Source organism: Larus michahellis, chromosome 4, assembly GCF_964199755.1.
Source record: "Larus michahellis chromosome 4, bLarMic1.1, whole genome shotgun sequence".
NCBI classification, from domain to species: domain Eukaryota; kingdom Metazoa; phylum Chordata; class Aves; order Charadriiformes; family Laridae; genus Larus; species Larus michahellis.
In genome coordinates this window covers 43,129,869-43,148,833 of record NC_133899.1, presented here as the reverse complement: position 1 = coordinate 43,148,833, position 18,965 = coordinate 43,129,869, and the positions used below count along the sequence as shown (strand labels likewise).

At 38.7% G+C, this 18,965-nt stretch overlaps 1 protein-coding gene across 8 annotated transcripts in view; it reads right to left on the bottom strand.

The window, feature by feature from the left end:
- IFTAP (intraflagellar transport associated protein) overlaps positions 1-18,965 on the bottom strand; it is a 53,929-nt gene that overhangs the window by 29,648 nt on the left and 5,316 nt on the right. For all 8 annotated transcript variants that reach the window (XR_012586670.1, XR_012586669.1, XR_012586668.1 and 5 more), the window contains exon 2: positions 11,280-11,432. Coding sequence is in view for 4 of the 8 variants with exons in the window: in XM_074584290.1 (XP_074440391.1) it covers positions 11,280-11,382 (103 nt within the window). In the remaining 4 variants the exon portion in view is untranslated. The remainder of the gene's footprint in view (positions 1-11,279; positions 11,433-18,965) is intronic.

The following is an 18,965-nucleotide window of genomic DNA, read 5'->3' as shown; positions in this document are numbered from 1 at the left end:
GCATAACCTAGAGGCCACACAGATAAGAGGTAAGGTTCATTGAAAGTAAATCACACCAGACCAAAGCAATCTAGCAAACAGATTTTAATGCTCAGACCACAGATGCATCCTCTGAATAATTCCTAAATCCCAGGTCTCTTGATATGACATCTGGCTTCTCCCTGCTTTATTAGCAAGTACTTTCCTAAAACAATATTTAGAAACAGCAGTACATATGGGCAATCTCTTCTTCCTACGCAGTCTCTTTTTCAAGCCATGGAAATGAAGCAGTATCACACAGGAAACCCTCTTTTAAATTCTTGACAAGTAAAATGGTCACTCACTATTTGAAGATATTTTTACTGTCACCCTACTTTATAGGAAGAACTATATTACTAGCTCAAAAAGCTTCAAGTTTTTGTTATTGTGGTGGTAAAGCAGGACAAACTTCCTGTTTTATACTAAAAACTGACAAGTTTGATATTAGAGACTGACAACCCACAAAAGCATACTAATGTATTTTAGAGTATATGTGTATTAGCAAATTATGTAGCCAAACACGTGGAGACCTGACGAGTAACAATAAAGGCTGAGGACCTGTGCACATCAGGAGCCTTTATGTATGAGAAGCGAGAAGAAGCTTCTGGAAGCCATACACTTTTCTCAGCCAGATCAACAGAGACACAAAAGGCATTATCAACTGGAATGATCAACAACATAATTCATACAGCCGACAGGCTCTGAATAAACATGATATTCTTGCACAACCCATGCCTATCTTGGATACCACTGTAGTCATTCTTCTGGGATATAAATCAGATCATCCTTCTCCAAAATTCAGGTTCTGGACTCTCCCAAAAAAATAATATAACTTTTAGCATCAAAAGACCTATGACACATAGTTGGACGGTTATAATTAGATGGCACACATGAGCTGACAAACTTATTTTATTAGGTGATTTACTTTCTGGACAGCTGAGCTATTGTCACAGTTAAAAAGCTAGATAGATTAAATGAGATAATATCAAGTGCATTCATACTATTTGTGTGCCATTTACCAACTCTAGACTGCAGACAGAAGCACTACCCCTTTTCCTATGAGATCCGTCATAAACTGCTGTCAGAAACTTTTTTCTGGTTAAGACCATCCAGGAGTTATTGGGTTATAGAATATTAAACATTACATTTGATGAAACACTCACAACTGCAACGTGATACCAGATTCATGACTGCAAGTGAAGAAAAATTCAGAAAGAAAAAAAAAAGTCTAAGCAACCCAAAGCAGTTGTGAAATGCATGCTGCAGACAGACTATCAGCTGTGCAACCATGTGCATAATGAGGCTAGGCCACATAAATTGGAGGGGGGGAGGTGAATCAAACATTATGTTGCTGGCCTCAGGCACGGTCCCTCAGGGCCAGTAAGATCCACCTTCAGATGTCCACAGTAACTACTGATACTTATAGTTTGTCAATGCATGCATCACATAACTGGCTCTCTTGAAGCAGTAACAGTCATGATCTTACAAAATATTAGTAAAACCAACACACATAAATTGTTCTAAATTTGAAAAAACTACAGCCTGCAGAGAAATATCACATCCGAGTTCCTTTGACAGTGTTCTGAATTTAAACCATTTATGTCCTTGCTTTCGAAAGAGACGGGGAAGGAGGAAGAATCACATTCAAACCAGCAAGAAGATCGCTCTGCCTTCCCCCTGACTAAGTGATAATTGACTAACTGATAATTCACGGTCACAGTTCTCAGCCTGCCAAGACCCAGATGTACAATACTGGCCTTTACAATATGTGACAGAAGTCCAAAATAAGCGTTACAAACAAAAGAAAAAGTAGCAGAAGCAGAATGCTGAACTGATGGAAAGATTCATATATTCACTCTGCAGACGGTTTTTCAGTCTGGCTTTTCAGAAATTCCACTGTCGGTACTGTAACAATCAAATAAGCCAGCTTAGGTCTCTAGAAAAGTAAATCTGAATCTCTCAAGAGTAGTATCCACCATAACTGCGTGTCACTGAAAAGTATGTTGCAGACTTGTCCTGGTTCAAGCCCAGCCGGCAGGTAGGATCACACAGCCACTCGCTCACTCTCCCCAGTTGCAACGCGGGAAGAGAATCAGAAGAGTAGAAGTGAGAAAACTTGTGGGTTGAGATAAAGACAGTTTAATAAGTAAAGCAAAAGCCACGCACGCAAGCAAAGCAAAACAAGGAATTCATTCACTGCTTCCCATCGGCAGGCAGGTGTTCAGCCACTTCCAGGAAAGCGGGGCTCCATCACACGTAATGTTTACTTGGGAAGCAAAACACTCTAACTCCGAACATCCCCCCCTTCCTTCTTCTTCCGCTGGCTTTATATGCTAAGCATGATGTCATATGGCATGGAATATCCCTTTGGTCAATGGGGGCCAGCTGTCACAGCTGTGTGTCCTCCCAACTTCTTCTGCCCTCCCAGCCTGCTCGCTGGTGTGGCAATGTGAGGAGCAGAAAAAGCCTTGAGAGCTTAGCAACAATCAAAACCACCGGTACCCTATCACACTATTTCCATCCCAAATCCATCACACTATTTCCATCCCAAATCCAAAACACAGTACTACTCCAGCTGCTCGCAAAAAGTTAACTACATCCCAGCTGAAACCATGACAAGACTTCAGAAACATATTCCTATCAGAAAGTATATCCAGCTTGATAATTTTTTTCTCCCCTGCCATCTATCCTCTATATTGTTTAAAATTATCTTTGTCTTCCAGTTGGGAAGGGAGTCTTTTGAAAATATCCACTGATCACCTACATGTTTCAAAGAATAACAGGGTCACTTATCTCAAGGCCAGAGAAGAGAGCTACCACAATCATCAGGAAAAACTTCCCATCAGTGAAATCTGTTAGATGAAACAGTAGCCCCAAAGTAATCATAAAAGACTCACAGTTTGAAACATTTCAACGCAGCAATCAATAATATACTGTAGAAAGCCTGACTTGGGATAATACACTGGAGAAAACAATACAAACTACCAGGTATTTCCCTCCTTTTTTCAATTCAATGAATTCATTCCAAAAACAAAAATTGAGTGGAAATGATAAACAGGCACCTTTAACTATTAAAAAAAAAATTAAACAGCAAAGCTACTATTATAAGATCCAATTTACTTCTTTGTCCTCAAAATGCTGGACTGAGGGCCAGCAGAAGGTCTGTGAATGTGTTAAATCCCTTCCAAGTTATGCTTTGATGGAAAATCTGGGATTCACATAATACAGTGACTTTTTGCAGGACTCCTGAACAAAAAATAATTTTACTCGCAGTAGCAGACAGAGCTCACAAGGACAAATTTCATGTTCATTCACTATCTCCATTCTTCAAACACATCATCAGCAAACAGCCACATTTTAAAACAAGAACAAACCCCGTCACTGAAATGGTTCCATAAAATATCACTTTGAGATGTTCAAAAGACTGTAACGTACTGTAGGAGAAATAGGTGCTGAGTTCATTTACCCTAAATGCAAAGCTGTAAGAGAAAAAAACAAATTTCAAGGCCAAAAATCCAATCTGTTGTGAAGATAATTTTTAAAGTCTTCTATTTCTTTTTGATATTTCAGTCAAACCAGCTCCCTGATTTTCTGGACTAACCCAACCAAAAATTGCAGCCTCCCTCTACTCATATATGGCCCAGCTGAGAATAGAACATAGTGTTTTATTTAAGTTACTTAGCCTAGAAAATCAGCTCTGATTCACATTCTTGAGTTTCCTGTTTCCATGCACTTAAATGCCTAAACCTCTGTAAATCAATACAGTTTGTCCAACTTTTCATGACAAAAAGACCAAGCATCCCATAGAGTAAGTACTGGGATCCCATATGCCTGTCCATAAGAGCAATCCAGGTGCAATTCACGCACCTAAACTTTGCTTTGTAGTGCTGTTTTAAGAGTCTTACAGCATCCTGCCTAGCCTCCCGCTGCCACCCAAAAAGGTAGTGGATGTTCCATAGATACTATATCATATCTGCCAACCCTCAGCATCTGAATTGTCTGCCTCCTAGCTATCTGAATTCCTAAAGTCCCATTCCAATCTTACTCAACCAAAACCCTCACTAATTTTGATGACAGTGACCTCAACGTAGCACTGAGCAAGCAGAATTCTTCTGTCAAAGTAACTTGATCTATACAGCAGAGAAAATAACAACTTACTTGCCTAAGTGTGCAAATTAATATTGGTAACACATCTTGAAAGTCCAATATGTCAAACATTGTGGTCTTCCATTTCTATACTTCACCTCTAATTAACAAGGGCGTTTTTTGCTGCTGAATCCCTTCTTCTTCACTGCAGCGCTTCCCCAGTGTAACTCACTTATGCCTGTGCAATTCTTTCCTCTCTACATCAGAACAGAGACTCAGATAGTGCAGCCTTTTCCCCTAATGTCTTTGATCTTACCCTGATTAAATGACAATCAGCAAAAAGTATTGTTTACCTTTTTTTTTCCCTTCAAAAAAGGTCAACTTTTATTACAATCAGTAATATGGGGTTGATTAATTTCTGAATAATGCCAATTTCCTAAGGAAATTTCACTACACCATGTCCTCAGCTAGGATAAATACATATTCTACGGACTGGGACAAGTAACTTCAGTGGGACTATTTCTGACTTAAAAGGGTAAACTGTTAAGTCCCAATTATTACTTTTGACTGTCATTTTTGGATACTTGCCTTACTGTAGTATGTTTAAAAAACAGACAGGAAAGAACTTTTTTCTGTACGTGCTTCTTCAGGGGAAAGACAAATAACTGTTACTCTCAAGTATATTTCAGCTACTCTCACACACCTGCTTCAGCTTAATGTACAGCAATACTTCTTCAAAACTAACTCAGCTCTTAATTTTCAAAAGTTTAACTGTTCTTTTTCTGAATCAGTATCTCTCCCTTTTTCCTTAATGGAACCTAATGTTCTGGTTTTATGCAGTGTTTATCTGTATCAATATCTATGTCTCTGTTGTGCTGCATAGCGTCAGTGTTAGAAAAGGGGCGATATTTCCTGTTTATACCACATTCACGCCAGCAGATCAAATTTAAAAATATGTATTATTCTTCCACGGTTCAGCAGTGCTGTTGCCAGATACCTTCTCCTTTTGAATATTATAATGCAGTCAGTTAAATAACAAGGCAAATGTGCATCTGACCATTTCAGCAGCGCGCCATGAGCAAAATCCTGCTTCTTCCAACAGACGATGATGAAAAATAATCTTTAAAAAATTCAGAAAACCATGACAGAAAACTTAGAGCAGATCCTCAGCTGATATTAAGCAGCAGAGTCCTATTAAGGGAGCTGCGCCTCTTCATACCTGTGAGGGATCAAGTGCTACCTGTCACTACGAAGCAATGCCAACATACTAGATCAGAGTTCTAGTTCTAACAACAGACTCTTTATGTGGTAGGGGGGAAAAAACAGCTTCATAAAGGCACAGGCTGTACTACTGATAGTATTTTGCAATTATAATTCAACAGTGGATCAGGATATAAAAGCTGTAAGACTTTTTACGGAAGTTGATAAAGGTGGGCCTGCTTCCAACGGCTTCAGAAAATCTACACTGTCCTTTGCAGAATGCAAACAGCGTTACATTTCAGAATTGTGTTTGAGGGATAGTTTAGGAGGAGCTTTAATTTAGACAGTAACTAATGGGAGAATACTAGCTCAGCATAGAGGAACTCCACACTTCTTTCTGAGTCCTGACTACACAGAGTCATACTCTGAACTCTAGCTAAAAGGAAACAGAATGTATCTGAGTTTATTACTTAAATAAGCACTGTGTTTGTTACACTTCCTTTTTTTTTTCTTTTTTACAGTCAAAGCAACCACAAATGTGCTTAAATTCATCCTCAGCACTAAATATGTATGTTAGGAGCACTTTAAAAGAGCAAGTGGTATACTAATAAATCAGGGCAGAATTGATTTTGAAAACTTTCTGTGTATTCTAGAAGAATTCAGCACTAGCAGTTAAGCAGATAAGCATTGTAAGAAACAAGTGAATTGTATATAATTAAAAGCATATGACATGTCTGTACAAAGTATTCCTTCCTTAACAAATAATGTCATTAAAAGATTTAAAAGATTACAGCAGGTGGGAACAAATTAATAAAATGTCAGCCCAAGAGTTTCAAAAATGCTCAATTTTGAATCTTACAAGTAAGACATTAGGGCATCTTCAAAAATGCCTGTTGTGTTTTTTTTTAAAGGCAAATACCTACTTTCTTGAAATTAGGCACTTCTATGTGATTTTACACTGGACAGAAAAGAACACAATACTATAAAGAGTACAGCATTAAATGCGAAGTGAAGTCACTCGGTTTCTTTTTCTGATTGTCCTCTTGAACCGCTATATGGTTCTGATCTCTAACATTTGCTTTGTGTCATATCCACATCTGGAAAAGAGGGCTAACAGTGCTTCCTCACCTCACTGCAATGACATGAAACTTAGGCAACAGCTGCATTTAGCACACTTTAACGCCTCTCGAGGCAAGGTGATGAGCTAGAGCAAGAGTTCGTTCTGTGTTACGGCTTTTTATAGTACTACAGACTTCAACCATAGCCAATATGCAACTACAGGATGGAATCTGTATCAAAGTATCAACATCGAAATTACTAAATACTTCCCTTTTCTACGTTCTAGAAAATCTTAATTGTGCAACAGAATGAAAATACATTTTTCTCCACCTGAAACAATCTTTAGAAATTCTTTAGTAATAAAGGCATCACAGAAAAGAACAAATAATTGCTATTAGAGAATCATTATTGTTCATGGCCTGTCCAAGTTTCCAGGAGTCTGAGTGCCTCTGTCGTTATCTGCTGCTGCCACTGAGCTACTGTGCAAACACTAGTTATTTCCCCTCTTTATGCCTAAGTTTTTTCTGTCTATAAAATGGAGATGAAATACTTTGCATAGCAAATACCAATGAGATCTAAGGACAACAAATATCCATAAAACAGATCAGCTATTTTTATTTCAAAAATAATCTATTATGTTTGCATCCCCATTTTAGGGGCTCTGTACAATATTTGATTTTGTACTATATCGAATGAAGGTTACATAGAGATAACTACCAACTTTATGATCAATAGAAAATTGCAAATTTTTTCTCCCAACCAATTCTTTCCAATGATTCAGCACAACACATCAATAAAAAGCTCTGAATTGACGCCGTTTCCCTATTTCATGCCCGGTTTAAGTTCCCTGGGGATGACAAATTAATTTAATTAGTTTTATTGAACTGCCTAGTTGCTTTTATTGGCAAATCCACTCATAGAAAGAGGCTGCAAATTTCTCTTGGGGTTAGCATTGTCCTACTGGTACATTTTTGAAATTAAAGTGAATTTACTGTCATTTCTCATATAGTTTTCTGCTATGTTTTCTGCTGTTAAGACTCACATTTGTAAAGTGCCTCTACTGACACTTACGTAGGAAGTTTAAAGTTGTTTTTCCTAAATGTGGTTAACAAAAAAGGAAGCAGACAGCTACCGTCAAATGGACTGCGAACTAAATACATTGCTCAGCTTTCACAGGGGAATTAAATTAATCGGACCACAACACAGAATATGGCTCTTGCATGCCACCTGGAAGCAGAGAAGTGGTCAGCCACTTTTCAACTTCCTACGTTTGACAGCTTGTTCGGCACAGGAGCATCTGAACAACAGCACCAAGGCTACAAAGAATATTTCCAAGGTTCAGTTTGATTAGAGATGGGTCTGATCAAAGTCCTCAGACTTCAATGTGTTCCCAGGCAGTGTAAGGTACATGAAACAGAACAAAATTAAGAGCAGGAACAGACTGAATTTAATACCAGTGCACAAATGCCCAGGACCATGGAAAAAATATGACTCTAAACTTGGGTTTGGATAAAAATTTTATTTATGGCAGCATTTTTCTATGCAGCTGTGATCCAGGATCCCATATTTTTAGAAGTGGGAGCGGAGTAATTTATAATCTAGATGAAAAATTTGAAGCTTGGACCATTTTTGTTTGTTTTTTTTTCTGTGTTTTTTGTAGAAGGTCAAAGGAGATACTTTATGCTCCAGTGAATTCCCCAATCTTCCTCTGAGTTTAGAAAAATGAGCAGATGCTGCCTTCTAATTTTGGACATCATAGTGCTCTCCACCAAGCTTTCAAACACTTCCTAAGATCTGAAAGAGCCTCTTGCCCTGTGTGGCACTTTTTTTTTAAAGCGAGGATGGGGACTATTTCCATGACATTTCGTCCAAAGTTTTTCTAGGAAGTGTTTAATTCTGAAGAGACCACTCATTGACCACATCTACTGAAATCTGTGTCATGGATTCCTTTGTAAATCCAACTCTTCTGAGGCTTCTTCAACTGCACAGTCAAGAAATCACTCTTAAGATTTTTCTTTGGACTTAAAAAACCTAGTGGAGTGGTACAACCTCAAAGTAAATGCCAGTTAGCTGTTTTATTATCAGATTGTTTTTATACTCAAAGCTAAAAGAACTAACAAAACTAAATAGGTAACTTGGCACAAGCATAAAGGGGTTCAGTGATTCTAAGAGCAGTACAAATGAATGTATTAAAATAAATGACTAATAAAATGATTCCTTTTACCAATATCTTTGCTTTGGATTTGCACAAGAGAGGGTCATTTTTTTCCAGATGCTGAAAACTTCAGCAAAGCTTTACAGAAAGCATGAAAAATTTCATCTTTCTGGACCTGTGCTCTAATTGCTAAATTATATTCCCATGGGCTCACCAGCCCTTTCACCTATCTATCCGTTTTGTTAATATTACCCTTTTGAGAAAAAACACACTTTGGATGCTGTATGTAGGAAAACTAAGAGACTTACCAGAATTTTAACCTGGCCCTCAAGTATCCATTCATTACAGAATCAACAAAAAGGGTTAAAATTTTTTCCAATTATGGCAGAAGTGCTCCCATACTTTTTAAACATTAAGCACAGAATAAATATTTTTAAATATTATGCAGAGAATAATTGTTTTTTTTAGGAATACTAAAATCAGGAAGATTAAATTCCTATATCAAAGATCTAATTTTATGGTCCAACTAAGTTACAACGTATCTGTGTGCTATTTAAACCATACACACATCACTAAATGATTACACAGAATTTAGAAGGACTTCATTAATACTATTTCCCATATTTACAAGAATGGAACTATTCTATCAGCAGAAGAACCTAATGTGCTCACAGGGGGTTACTCCAGACTGACACTTACAGCCTGAAAGGGTTCTTTTTAGATAGGCCAGAACAGTCAAGGATGCTGGGGTTTTTGTACTCCAGTTACATTCTTTTTAATTTCACTGTGTGTAAATTTAACTAATGAAGAAAAATTAAATATTAGCTAGGAAATCAGATTCTTATGAGATGCTTTCAAGAACAATGAAGAAATTCCTCGTGAAAATATTCTTGCAATCCCAACTACAGAGCTAGTACAAATTCACGCACAAGTGAAAATCACCCCATATGGTACCCTGTGAAATATGGTACCTTGTGAAATGAGTGGGATGAGATTCGTTATATGTGTCTTCTGTTTCCAATGTTACGACAGTCAAAAATCTATCAGATGGTGATGTTTTTCAAGGAATGTTTTTTAAAGAGCTCCTGTATATTTTTACACACACAAATGAACAGGCTTGGTTATTTATGTATACAAATAGCTGTCTCCATATCTAATTGAGCAGGACTGCAAATTCTGACATTAATGCTCATTGTACAAAGATTTAGTGTGTGGATCAACACCTTACCAGGCCAGATTCAGAAATGTAATCTGAAAATGGTCAGATTTTACCTGACAGTAACCACAAATATATCCCCACAGTAAATATCTGAACTCACACATAAAACGGAAAATTTCTGGAGCCTATTAGCAGATAGTCTTATCAAGCTATCACAGTTGTTTTTTAAAAAAAAATTAAAAGCCAAATGACTTCTTCAAATGCAAAATAAAGAAATTAAGAATGTGATATTTTATAAAGTATTTTGCACTGTTCTGATCCTAAAATGCCTTGTGCTTTAACTGCAATTTTTGCGGGTTATTAGTTTATAATGCAAACCAGCACCTTTGGGTATTTTTAAAGGAAAATGAAGTCAGGAGCTTCTACACCAGCATAACAAACTGCATTTCTAAGCATTTGATTCAGCTACAGCTCTACCTTTTATACCATTTTAGTGGCAGATGCTACAGTAGCAATGAAAGTGACTGAAATACATGCTGAGGCTTTTTGCAAGTAGCATCATGATATGCAGCATGCTTCTAAGATAGGACCTATCCCCAGTGTATCAATCATACATAAAGAAGACCAGAACCTAATTTTCAATGCTCTTATCTCATCCCCAGGGTCTCCTTTCTCTTCTATTTTTTATTGGGAGGAGACAGAAGGTTGCCACAAGATTATTTCTATGGCAGCTCCCACTCCCCCACTGGTTTTCTGCTCAGTGCCTGTGACTGACACTTAGTTCTGCCTGAAGGACAAGGACAGGACAGACTTCTGAATGCTAGCCAACGGACCATGCCACATGCTGTAATTGAAAAATACAGTGCTTCTGCATTAAGATGAGGACATCATTTTTAGAGCGGAGCTGTGGTAAAGAGAATTGTGAGTAATATGTAGCTCGCATTTATTTTTACAGCATCTGACTTAACATCGCCAAAAGAAATGAACCTGAGCTACAGAATTTGGATCCAGATCTGAACAGGCTGCAATTCAGCAATGCTCAGATCAAGGTTAGCCCCACCTTTTATTTCATCTGCAGAGCATGACACCTTTTCAGCCTAATCATTCTAATCTGATGTTCTGATGTGCCTTCATCCAACTTATCTGTTAGCTTGGTGCACACGACAGCATAGCACAGCCAAGCCAGTGTTAGTAAATCTGTAAACACATCCAAATTGCACACCCCTAATCTTAGGCCATCTCGTACTATTAAGTACTTTCCTTAGGCTCTTATTCTTTCAGGGAAACTTCTCTAGCAGAAAACAATGCAGGAAGTAGTTAGGAAAAGCCTATCTTTCCAAAAAATGCACACTCCCCCACCTCCCTAAAGCGAGCAAAACATGGTTAGACACCTGTAGAGACCTACCTTAGCAGCCTATGAACCAAGTTAAGGAAAGTTGTTCTTAGGGATCCCACTGCTGATAGGAGAACCAAAACCATCACAAGGATTTGACAAAGGTCACAAAGCAAGTAAGTAGCAGCATGATACTAAATACTACTGCTTCTCTTTTTACCTTCCCTTATGGCTGTGATTTCTAATGGCAGATTTGGGAAGTTACATACCTTTCAAAAGATAAGTGAATGTATTTAGAAACTCTTCATATGACTGCTCATGACTATTAATAAATTGATCAAGGATGCTGTTGTTTAACAGTTGTTCTCCCATGATCCACACCTTGACAGTCGAACAGGTATATTCACTTTAGTAGGCTGCTTCTGCAATAGAAGGAAAAGAGCCATATGTATCTGTAGGCAGAAAAAAAATTAACCGAATAGTCCCTAGTACACATAGGTAAGCGCCAAAATGTCAATCTTGTCACAACATTTCCCCCAAAATTCAAGTGGGCATCGTAACTTTTAAGTGCAAAGGTAGAGACTGTGATCATCTATGCCTAAAATTTATGTTCTCTAGTAATATGGGCCACAGAAGTGCCAGCTGCTCTCAGTGGTGTTCATTCCCCCTCATTTTAAGTCGTTCAGCCTTACAAGCCCTGCCTTCTTTGCAGAAACAGTGACACCAATCACTAGTGTGTTGGATTTAACACCTGGAACACCTGGACATTCAAAACTTCGAGTGAATCCATCATTCTGCAGGTGCACTGCTCGCTGTACCATCAAAGCCACTAAACCCAGATTTTGGAGGGCATGTTAAATCACTATGAGATGTGTGCGTATGCTGAGACAGCACACAGGACGGCGAGGGTTCGATGGAACTGGGCAGCCACATAGGAAGGCGAGGACCACTCTTGAGAAGGGAATAAATGCTAAGAGCTGAAGGAACCCCATAGATGTTTTTCCTAGACTTGAAAGCTCCTCTCTTCAGTCACACAGCTGCAACTTTCCAGCCCATTTTCATCACTTTACTAGAGTCTAAAGGAAGTAATGGCCTGAAACAGTTCTCGATGGAGCCTTGCCCCTCACTTCTAAAAGCTGTGTAAATGCATTTTAACAGCTGCGTGATGCTAAATAGTTATTAATATTACTAATTTTTTACACACAAAGGATCAGACTGCTAGAAGCAGAAAAACACAGGTGAGGACACAGACACATAACTGGCACATTGTCTCACACAGTGGCAACAAATAAAAAATGTAAATGACCCGTTCGCATACATAAATGTGATAAAGACGCAAGAAGGCATTACACGCTAAGTGCTTGATTTTCATGTGTTCCTGTGTTTCTTCTCTTGATTTACCACAGTATTAAGAAGTGCCTTTTGGGAATGAAAGCTTAATTCTTCAGCAAAACTTCAAATCAACCACACTAAGGAAACACTGCCAACCTGATTGTAAAGTTAAATAAGATCGAACAAGAACTATTCAGAGCCCAGTAGGAAAACAAAGCATGATTTCTAATGTCAAACTCTAATTTTGCTGGATTGCCAGCTTGTAAAGAAGACTAATGTTCTGAAGAAACAAACACACACACACCCCCACATGACCTAAAGTTTAAGTTTTCCAATGTTTTTAAAAAAACAAACCAGTATTAATCTCTCTGTGGACTGACCAAGCAGAATATAATTTACCAGTCTCTCAGAGTGGTTTATGCAAATTATGGTGGTTTCAGAGGGAAGCAATGCCTTTTATTCCTCATTATTGTTCAGTTATTACAGTCATTATTTGAGGTAAATTTCATTATATGAAGAAAATGGTAATAACAACCTTTTGTTTTTCTTTGGCATCTGGCGTCTAGGATCTCCGAGTCCTTTACAAACACTAATGAAATAAACTTCACAATAGTCCCACGAGGAAAAGCAAACAAATATTATTCCAAGTAACAGATGAAAAAAATGAGTCACCGAGAATTTAAATGACTTATTAACAAATGACAGGAGGGCTGGCAATAAAGCTTAGATTCCTTTACTCTAAAATGCTCTAGGAAGTTAGAAAAATAATAAGCAATTTAGGGCAACAGTTGTATCCTTAAGCAGGCTGAATGGCAGCTTTCTGAGTGAATGTCATGTTCTACAGCCACCAGCTCATCAGCCTGAGATTAAGCATCCAGACCAGGTGTTAGCAAAATGCTATAGCTCAGTTCTTACTGTTTTGAGCAACCTCTACTTCCTACAGAACTTGGGAAACTTCATATTTTAACATCTTGTAAGCTGTAAAGGAGCAACAGTGAAACGAGACTTTGGATAAACACCAGGTTTTGCCTCGTTACAGTTAGCTGGGAAATGCAGTGCTGAATTCAACTTGACAAAGTTTTAGCCAAACTATGATTGCAAAATACTGAACATCAGCCTCGTGAAAAAGCAAGCACTGGATGCTGTTAGAATATAATCTAACATTTAATACCTGGAATCTCCTGATGTACGGAGATTAGGAAGTTATCCCCAAAGGTTTTAAACGTATATTTCACTGAGCCTATATATTTTCATCTAGCATGCACTTCAACATGTATGCACTGGGAGAAGCATCATAAAAACAGTATTACTTTTAAAAAACATAGCAAAGAAAGTTCCCTGTATATTCCAAGCATGGGAAAAGATTACTTTCTCAAGACTAACATTTTTTTTTACCAGAAAATGGACCAAATTTTTACCCAAGTCAAACCAGTAAACCCAGAATAGCTCCCCTATAGCCAATATAGTTATTACAGGCATTAGTATAGGAGATCTGCTATCAACTATGTCAAAGGCATTCATTTGGGTTAAGAAAATAACTTGAAATTCATAGGCCCCATTTCCTTATTTTTTCTTCTGAAAAAAAAACCCAAAGAATATATCTTGGAACATGAGTTCACTATATAATTCCTATTTTAATAAATCCTAAATTGGAAAAGAGGAGAGAAAACCCTATTTGTCATTTTGGCATCCATCCTCCATTGCTTTTTATAAGAACTTCACAGTTTTACTTCAAAAATCTAAAGAAAGAAATAAAATGCAAAATGGAATACAGAGGTGACAGTCCAACACAGACCAAATCTTCCCTTGCACATCTGTTATTCACATCTACAGACTCATCTCCACATGGAGAGGAAAAAACAGGTAGGTCCTAATAAAAGCGTAAGTTCTGTGAGAAGAACAGCCATTCACTCAAACAATAGAGAGGACAGACTGGCAGCTGTTATTCAATTATTTCAAAGAACTGCAGGGCGCTATTGCATCACCCTAAATGAAAGCAAGCACAGAGGATGGTATTTGGAGAACATCTACCATCCCTAAAACTGAATGTATGGTTAGGATGAATGGTACCATAAAGGTGTTCAGAAACATATCTCAACCTATCAAGGTTTTTGTATTTTTCATTTTCATTGCACTTTGGTTTTCTGCTGCTTCCCACCTACTTTATTCCTCAGTCTCTCTTAAATGAACACCATACTGTGTCAGCTGCAGAGAAGTTTTGTGATGTGAACAGCTGAAACCAGGCTGATCAGAAGACTCTCACTTTTGCTAAGGAGCTAACAGGTAGATTCTACATAAATAAAAGGCTTCAGCAATCATCCAATTCACAGCCTCAAGGCAATGACTTCTTTGAACTGTCATGAAAAAAGAAAAAGATGTATAATAATGGATTGGAATCACCCACAATTTATGAACTGGATACAATCACACCTCTGCGAATAAAATGACAGCATTGTTCTGCTAGAGAGTAATTACTACAGAAATCAAAAACTTATCTTCTTTTTCCTAAAAGGCATCAAACTAAACCGGAGGTTTCAAGGAAAGTAAGGCAAGGAGATCTGATCCTCTCCTCGTGCTGGCTCCGGGCAGTTTTAGAGTCAAATATCAGTGAGTGAGTGATGCATTCAAGCAGCAACGGTACTTCTTCTTTCGCATCTCACTCCTGCTCATCCATCCAAATTACTGTAATGAGGTTTCTTGAGGCAATCATTCATTAAGCCTTGATGATCATCAGCAGATTGTGAAAAATCAATTTTATTTCTCAAAATGCAGTCTTCTTCCCAGAAGTTTAAGACAAACCAGGAATCTCTGCATTGAATCACAGAGGCGGGTCAAGTGAGTATTAGCATGATTTCAATTATGCAGTTATTCGTTCTATTAAACAATAAAAAATGTGGTGGAATACAGGCTTCCTGTTTTGTGCTGCGTTTTTGAGTACTTTGTTATGTTTCTTTTAAATATAATATAGGCAATGAAAGAAAAATCAAGATTCTTAATTTTTAAATGGAAAGAGTAATAAGCTCTCTACAAACTCACTAAAACCTTACAAAATTTTATTTTTCTGGAAAAATAAATACTTCCCTGTTTTTTCTGGCATAGGTTAAAGTCAGGTTTCCAGACTATGAATTTGCTCTCCCAAAAGTCATTCTCAATAAAAACAAGTATATTCAGAAATTTTTATTTATAGATCACTCACACATTCACGGAAAACATCACTAGATACAGCTATTCTTGAGATTTTATAACATATGTCTGCACAAATCAGACTGAACACAAATATATTATTTTGCTTATACTCTGCTACCACTGGACAACGCCTGATCTTTTTTCCCTATAGAGCTAGCATAGTAACTCCACCTGTCACAACTAACTTTTTTCAAAGGGGTTCAATGCTTCAGATCTAACTAACCTCTCATAAAAAGCGATATTACTCTCTTACAACCCACAATACAGAACTAAGCAACAAGCATTTCTATAACACCTCTTATTCATAAAAGTTTTACATGTCACTCTGCACTAAAGACCTTGATTCTGGGGACTCTCTTGGCCTGGCCAGTACAGCAACATAAAAGCTGTCACTAGTGATGGGGCGGGCTGGTAAAGGCAATGCAGAAATGACCTTTGTGGCTTGACCACTCATGTAGTTAGGCAATACTGCGGATGTATAGGCAAGCCTTAAGTATGCAGTAAGTTGTCAAGGGACCAAATACACAACCAGAGCTGGTTACTGCCTCCTAAAGACGATGAGAAAGCACGTTGTAATTCAGGACGTTAAGAGTCTCCTCTCCAACCTGCCATGTGACAGCATGCTGTCTCTTACAAAAAAAACGTAACGTCCAAATAGGCCCTCTCGGCAGCAGTACTGTAGAAGTCACACCATGTAGCATATGTACCCATATATTAGTGTCAAGCTTGCTCAAGAAAGCTGGTTTAATTACACACAGAATGAGTGACCTACGTCCTATACTGTTATCAACTAAAGCAAACTCAATCTGAAGAACAAGCATTAGTACTTTTGGAGGAAAAGTATCTGATTTCCATTCCTTGCTGTCTTACTACCATTTACCACATTAGTGAGTCAAGGAGATTCTAGAGGAGTATGGATTTGCTACAATATTATTACAACAATAAAGAATGAGGTAGCACTTTGAAAAAGGAATAAGCCTGCGTCAGATGACTGCAGTCAGAATCAATTTAAGTCTATTTAAGTGCTGGCTGCTCCCGAAAAGGCCACCATCACCCTCTTTCCCTCTTCACCCCTCCACTTTCCATTCCAGCCCATTTCATGGCCAGACAAAATAAACTACCAGTATAAAACCTGAAACTGGACTGAGCAAAGACGTATGTCCTGTTTTAAATGCAAGTTTTCTGATCTGCCTTACAGCCATACGATCGCGAGTGCCCTCACAAGGAGACAGGGGGAACATGCAGCAGGAGCAAGGGAAGGACGCAGGATTGCCCCTTCTGGCAGCCAGGCATAGGTGTTTATGCAACCGTGAAAGCACAGCCTGATCAAAAACACCACCACCAAATGGCCCAGAAAGCTGCTAGCAAAAGCAGGTGTTACCAGGGTGCTCATACCCACACTTCTGCTAGAGCTGGAGCCTGGAGTGCAGATCATCAGCCCCCATGGCCCTGAGAGGCATGCAAAGCTGGAAATCAAGCCTGCCCTTAATAAATGTTTGTTGTTAGCTATGGACTGTGGTCACTACCTAACCAACATCACAGCATGGCACTTTGAAAGTGCGCCATGTGAACAGAGTGATTCTGGGAATTCCAGCCCTGAGAAAGATGTAAAACATTTTCAGTGGGGCAGCACAGGAAGGTTACCCACTTTCCAGAAGGCAGTCAACTGCTTTCTTCTTGTGTAGACATCTGCAAAGCTACAGTTGCAAAAGAAAGCCCTCCCTGCTCTACTGTCATGCCCTACTTTTCTCCCTCCTCCTTCTTGCTACCCACCACCTGTGCAGAGGCAGAAGCTCCTGGAGCGAACCCGACGGCAGCAAGCTCTGGCCACCAGCAGGTGCAGGTCAACTGAACTATGGGAACAAACGAAAAGAAAAAGTTTCAATTGCAAAGGACAAAACCTTTCAGATGAGGTTCCTTGCAGCATCTCTCGATTCAATGTGATCTGCAACAGCTAATCCTGTTTAAAACAACTGGATGTTTGCCACTGCCTTCAGCAGGAGGCCTTAAGGGCACACACTTAATGCATCAGCAATCTGCGTGGATGGGAGCTGCATCTGCTTGCATAAGTGCATTACTGAGCCTCAGAGCTGACCTCTGCGATGGTCAAAAACATGTGCCTCTTGTGCCCAGCTCGCATGAGCTTTTAGGGGATATATTAAGGGCTTTAATTGCAAGCAAGCACATTGATCCTGTTTGATTTCAGCGCTGTTATGTCAGTCCTGTACATGATTAGAAGTTTTTTTTAATGAACTTCCAATGGCTGCAAGAGCGCAGCTCCCTTTAAAGACCACCTGGAGGCCTATGACAAGGGTAACATTTCCTATGCACCAAGCACTCCTCAAAAACACAGTAGCCACTAGTCCCCTGGAGTGCAATCGTTCTGGATTTGACAGTAAAAGCACAGCTGGATTCAATCAGCTATTTTAGATGCGGCCACCGAATAAAGCCCTGTCCCTCACATGTTAAATACTGTTTACTGGTATTTTTAGATGAGACAGAAAATTGAAGACTGTAAGACACTGGACTCCCTGTGCCATTTTTTCACAAGTTTCAGACTGTGGGTCCTGGCTAAATATCCAGAATATTTGCATTCTGGCTGGCTAACCCTACACAAATGAGTAAGGTGGCCTTCCCTTTCCCTGCTGAGCTGGAGCCCACGGGGAGCCAGCTACGTTCCAGCTCACAGATGACTGCGTTTTACCGGCAGAAAAAATGCTGAAAAGCCTGGAAATATCTCAATGCAATTTGGAATGATTTGGGATGAAAAAGATGTAAACCACATTATATTTTAAATAATTAACTGTAGAAGAAGAAAATGAAGTGAAATGAAGTATTTCCATAATAGTGAGCAATCTGCTGGAAACATACTACCTATGTCAATGTCATTAAAATAGAAATCGTGAAGGAAAATCTATTTATTCATTTTCACATGGTTTCTCTGCCAAATAAATTCAGGATGCAAATCCTAGATATTCTTGCTATGACCTGGACAGTTCTGAACATGATTTTCCTGCCTTGTAGATACATTATTATGAACCTACTTGCTGCAGCTCCTCCAAAGCAGTTTGTCACTGACAGTTGCTGAAGACCAGCTTGGACAGACCATGTTCTCATCCAAAACTGACATGCTGTTGCCAACAAACTTTAATTTCTCTTTCTTCTCAGCCACAGTAATTGGAAAAAGAATTCCTAAAGATAAGACCCGTCAACTGGCAGAAGGAGAATAAAATTAATGTAAAATATTAAATGAGACACAACTGGGGGTTGGGTTTTTCACTTAAACATTTGTATCTCTTTTGCCAGTACATCTTTGCTCACAGACCCAAACAAGGGTCAGACTATGTCAAGCACTTGGATAAGAAGCTGTCAAATATCATCTAGGCGCTACCAGAAATAGAAATAAATGTGATCTGAATGCCCTTAAATTTGGTGGA